At 49.6% G+C, this 5,665-nt stretch overlaps 1 protein-coding gene across 1 annotated transcript; it reads left to right on the forward strand.

Annotated features, from left to right (window-relative positions):
* Positions 1 to 1,557: 1,557 nt before the first annotated feature.
* On the forward strand, positions 1,558 to 4,282 carry LOC144712483 (ABC transporter G family member 9-like; the record flags this gene model as incomplete). The annotated part of the gene is made up of 3 exons (XM_078586783.1): positions 1,558 to 2,355; positions 2,398 to 2,562; positions 3,572 to 4,282. Coding segments are annotated over 3 exons (1,617 nt in total), but the record flags the coding sequence as incomplete, so codon positions are not given.
* Positions 4,283 to 5,665: the final 1,383 nt, after the last annotated feature.

A 5,665-nucleotide genomic window follows, 5' to 3' on the forward strand; every position in this document is an offset into this window, starting at 1 on the left:
CTCTCTCTCTATCTGAATTTGCCCCTCTCTCTCTCTGTCTGTGGCTCTCTTGTTTTTCTTTCTCTCTCTTTCTGTCTTTGGTTCTCTCTCTCTCTCTCTCTCCCTGCCAGTCCCCCTCGTTCTCTGTATATGCTTTTCTCTGCTTCTCTCTCTCTATCTCTCTGTTTTTCTCACTTTATCTCTCTATTTCTTTCTCTCTCTGTGCCTCTATCGCTCTATCTCTATGCTTTTCTATTCTCCTCTCTCTTTCTCTCTCTCTACTCTCCTCTTCTCTCTCCATCTCTATCTCGCTATTCTCTCTCGCACACACACGTCTTGCTTCTCTCTCTCTCTCTAGCATCTTTTCTCTCTTCTGAATCATTTCTTTCTCTCTTTCTCTCTCTAGATCTCAGTATACATGCATGCGTAACGTGGCAGGGTAGGAAGGCCTACAAATTGAGTCCGACTACCATTCTCTCTCTCTCGTTCTTGAACCTCTCTCCTTCTTCGTCTTGCCCACAGTCTATCTAGAGAGAGAAAATGCCGGCGGCGGAGCTTCAAGATGAGAGCGGCGCTGCCGCCGCCGCGGTCTACCGGCAATGCCAATTCCCCGTCACTCTCAAGGCTCGTCCCCTCTCTCTCTCGCACTCTCTCTCCTTGACGGCTTCTTGACGCCGACGGCATCTCTCTCTCCCTCAGCTTCTTGACTCGGGCATCTCTCTCTCTCCCTCTCTCTATCTTTCTCTCCTTGACGGCTCCTTCACTCGGGCATCTCTCTTTCTCTCTCTTTCTCTCCTTGAAGGCTTCTTCACTCGGGCATCTCTCTCTCTCTCTTTCTCTCCTTGACGGCTTCTTCTCTCGGGCATTTCTCTCTCTTTGACGGCTTCTTCACTGGGGCATCTCTCTCTCTCCTTCACGGCTTCGTCACTAGGGCATCTCTCTCTGTCTCCTTGAAGGGTTATTTACTTGCGCATCTCTCTCTCTCCATGACGGCTTCTTGACTCGGGCATTTCTCTCTCTCTCTCTCTCTCATTCTCTCTCTCCTTGAAGGCCTCTTCACTTGGACATCTCTCTCCCGCTCTCTCCTTGATGATTTCTTCACTCGGGCATCTCTCTCTCCCTCCTTGAAGGCTTCTTCACTCGGGCATCTCTCTCTCTCTTGCTCTCCTTGACGGCTTCTTCACTCGGGCATCTCTCTCTCTGTTTCTCTCCTTGACGGCTCCTTCACTGGGGCATGTCTCTCTCTGTCTGTCTTCTTGAATGTTAATTTACTTGGACATCTATCTCTCTCTCTCTCTCTCCATGACGGCTTCTTCACTGGGGCATGTCTCTCTCTGTCTGTCTCCTTGAATGTTTATTTACTCGGGCATCTCTCTCTCTCCCTCCATGACGGCTTCTTCACACGGGCATCTCTCTCCCTCTCTCTCCTCGACGGCTTCTTCACCGGAGCATCTCTCTATATCTCTCTCCTCGACGGCTTCTTCACTGGAGCATCTCTCTATATATCTCTCCTCGACGGTTTTTCCCCTCTGCATCTCTCCCTCTCTCTCTCCTTGACGTCTCTCTCTCTCTCTGTGACAGTTCCGGGACGTGGTTTACAAGATCGCGCGGCCGGAGAAGACGGTGCTCGACGGCGTCTCCGGCACCGTCCGGCCGGGCGAGATGGTCGCCCTGCTGGGCCCGTCGGGCAGCGGCAAGACCACCCTTCTCACCGCGCTGGCCGGCCAGCTCGCCGTGACCGGCTCCGTCTCCTACAACGACCGCCCCTTAACCTCCGCCATGCGCCGCCGTATCGCCTTCGTCCCCCAGGACGACGTCCTCTACCCCCACCTCACCGTCGAAGAGACCCTGCTCTACACCGCCCGCCTGCGCCTCCCCGCGCCCCTGGCTCGGACCATGGCCCGCGCCGTCGCGGACCAGCTCGGCCTGGGCGCCTGCCGCGCGAGCCTCGTCGGCGGCCCGGCCCGGCGCGGCGTGTCCGGCGGCGAGAGGAAGCGGGTCAGCATCGGGCAGGAGCTGCTCGTGGACCCGAGCCTGGTGCTGCTGGACGAGCCCACGTCGGGCCTGGACTCGACCACGGCGGCGCGGATCGTGGCCGCGCTGAGGGGGGTGGCTCGGGGGGGCCGGACCGTGGTCCTGACCATCCACCAGCCGTCGAGCCGGGTGTTCTACATGTTCGACCGGGTTCTGCTGCTGTCCACGGGGCGGGCGGTCTACTACGGAGAGGGCTCGGCCGCCATGGGCTACTTCGCCGAGCTCGGGCTGATGAGCCCGTCGCTGGCGACGAACCCGGCTGATTTTCTCTTGGACTTGGCGAGCGGGGAAATTGGGGCGCTGGAGAAGTTCGCTCCGGCGGAGGCGGAGGAAGAAGAAGAGAAAGGGGAGAAGGGGGGAGAAGAGGAGGGGGGAGAGGAGAAGGAGTGGGCGACGGGGTGGTGGGTGCAGTTTGTGGTGTTGCTGAGGAGAGGGATGAAGGAGCGGAGCCACGAGTCGCTGTCTCTGTTGAGGGTTTCTCAGGTCGCCGCGTCCGCGCTCCTCGCTGGGCTCCTCTGGTGGCGCTCCTCCGGCCACCTGCAAGACCAGGTTACCGATCTTCTCTTTCCTTTTCTTTATCTTTCTTCTTCTTCTTCTGTCTCTTCTTCTTTGATGATTTTTCTCCTTTATCTTTCTTCTTCTTATTTTTCATCATCATCATCCTCGTCATCTTTTTATCGCCTTCCTCATCATCGTTTTCATTTTTATATTCGTCATCATCGTCATCGCTTTTATCTTTATCATCATCAGTATCATTTTTATCCTTGACATTGTAATGATCATCGGCCGCCTCATATTCTTCTTATCTTCGTCTCCATCTCCATCATCATCATTTTATTGTTGTTCTCTTCGTCCCTCATCATTATCATCTTATTATTGATCTCTTTGCTCATCATCATCATCATCTTCTTCTTTGTTCGTCATTTTCTTCTTCTAATCTTCTTTTGCAAATCATCATCGCCGTCATCTTATTATTATTTATTATTCTCCTTATCTCGTGCTCCGTCTTCCTCTCCTCATCATCTAATATACGTTTTCTCCAGTAAGAAAATATGTGAAGGGAGAGAGATGAATAACCAAGGAATGAAAACCTTCTGATCTGATCGTCACCCTCATCATCTTCTTCTTATCTTCATCTGCATCATTATCTTATTATCTTTCTCTTAGTTCATCATCATCATCATCATCATCATCTTCTTCTTCTAGTTCTGCAAATCATCATCGTCATCATCTAAGCATTATTCTCTTTGCTCTTATTATTATTATTATTATTATAATTATAATAATAATAATTATTTTCTGTCATCATCATCATCGTCATCATCTTCTGCTTCTGCAAATCATCATCGTCATCATCTGAGCATTATTCTCTTTGCTCTTCTTGTTATTATTTATTATTATTATTACTTGTCATCATCATCGTCGTCGTCATTATCATTTTATTCCCATCATAACTATCATCATCGTCTTCTTCTTCTCCATCTCCATCATCATGAGAAGAGTCGCGCAAAAGGAATGAACCCACACAAGAATAAACTTTAAAAAAAAAAAACCGCAGGCGGGGCTGCTGTTCTTCATGGCGAGCTTCTGCGGGTTCTTCCCTCTGTTCGAGGCGATCTTCGCGTTCCCGCAAGAGAGGGCGGTGCTGGCCAAGGAGCGCGCCTCGCGCATGTACCGCCTCTCCGCCTACTTCGCGGCAAGAACGGCCGGCGACCTGCCCATGGAGCTCGCCCTGCCCGCCGCGCTCGTCGCCTCCGTCTACTTCATGGCCGGCCTCCGCCTCGCCCCCGCCCCCTTCTTCCAGACGCTCGCCGCCATGCTCCTCGGCGCGCTCGTCTCGCAGGGCCTCGGCCTCGCCCTCGGCGCGCTCGTCCTCGACGCAAAGACCGCCGCGGCGCTCGCCTCCGTGCTCATGCTCGCCTTCATGCTCGGCGCCGGCTTCTTCGTGCAGCGCCTCCCCCGCTTCGTCGCCTGGGTGCGCCTTCTCTCCCCCATGTACCACCTCTTCCGCCTCGCGCTCATGGCCCAGCTCTCCCCCGGCGACACGTACCCCTGCGACGGGGCTCGCGCCTGCCCCGTGGAGGAGTATCCCGCCGTGAAGGCCGTGGGGCTGCGCGGCGGGGGGGGCTCCGTCGCCGCGCTCTTCGCTATGCTCGTCGTGTTCAGGCTCGTCGCCTACCTCGGCCTCACCAGGGTTGGGCGCCCCCGCTGACCTCTCCTTCTCGCTGTCAAGAAGCAATCCTTGAGGATAAAAGAAGAAAAAAAGAAAGTCTTCTTCTTCTTCTTGCTTAGTTGTTTCTCCTCTTAGATTCTTCTTCTTCTTGCTTCCCCTCTTCGATTCTTCTTCTCCGTCTTCTTATTCTTTTTTCTCCTCTTAGAATCTCCTTCTTCTTCTTCTTCTTCTTGCTTTCTTCTTTCTCCTCTTAGATTCTTCTTCTTCTTGCTTCCCCTCTTAGATTCTTCTTCTCCGTCTTCTTCTTCTTGTTTCTCCTCTTAAAATCTTCTTCTTCTTCTTCTTCTTCTTCTTTTTCTTGCTTCACCATTTAGATTCTTCTTCTTCTTCTTGCTTCTTCTCTTAGATTCTTCTTCTACTACTTCCTCTTCTTCTTCTTTTTCTTATTCTTGCTTCTCCTCTTAGATTCTTCTTCTACTTCTTCTTCTTGTCTTAGATTCTCCCTCCTCCTCCTCTTCTTCTTCTTCTTGCTTCACAACTTAGATCCTTTTTTTTCTTCTTGCTTCACCACTTAGATTTTTCTTCTTCTTGTTTTTCTTCTTGCTTTCTTGTTTCTCCTCTTAGATTCTTCTTCTTCTTGCTTCCTCTCTTAGATTATTCTTCTCCGTCTTCTTCATTTGTTTCTCCTCTTAAAATCTTCTTCTTCTTCTTCTTCTTCTTCTTATTCTTGCTTCACCACTTAGATTCTTCTTCTTTTTCTTGCTTCTCCTCTTAGATTCTTCTTCTACTACTTCCTCTTCTTCTTCTTCTTCTTATTCTTGCTTCTCCTCTTAGATTCTTCTTCTACTTCTTCTTGCTTCTCCTCTTAGATTCTTCCTCTTCTTCTTCTTCTTCTTCTTCTTCTTCTTGCTTCACCACTTAGATTCTTCTTCTTTTTCTTCTTCTTCTTTTTCTTCTTGCTTTCTTGTTTCTCCTCTTCGATTCTTCTTCTTCTTGCTTCCCCTCTTAGATTCTTCTTCTCCGTCTTCTTCTTCTTGTTTCTCCTCTTAAAATCTTCTTCTTCTTCTACTTCTTATTCTTGCTTCATCACTTAGATTCTTCTTCTTCTTCTTGCTTCTCCTCTTAGATTCTTCCTCTACTACTTCCTCTTCTTCTTCTTCTTCTTATTCTTGTTTCTCCTCTCAGATTCTTCTTCTACTTCTTCTTGCTTCTCCTCTTAGATTCTTCCTCTTCTTCTTCTTCTTCTTCTTGCTTCAGCACTTAGATCCTTCTTCTTCTTCTTGCTTCACCACTTAGATTCTTCTTCTTCTTGCTTTCTTGTTTCTCCTCTTAGATTCTTCTTCTCCGTCTTCTTCTTCTTGTTTCTCCTCTTAAAATCTTCTTCTTCTTCTACTTCTTATTCTTGCTTCATCACTTAGATTCTTCTTCTTCTTCTTGCTTCTCCTCTTAGATTCTTCTTCTACTACTTCCTCTTCTTCT

The sequence above is a fragment of the Wolffia australiana genome, chromosome 14, assembly GCF_029677425.1.
Source record: "Wolffia australiana isolate 7733 chromosome 14, ASM2967742v1".
NCBI lineage: Eukaryota > Viridiplantae > Streptophyta > Magnoliopsida > Alismatales > Araceae > Wolffia > Wolffia australiana.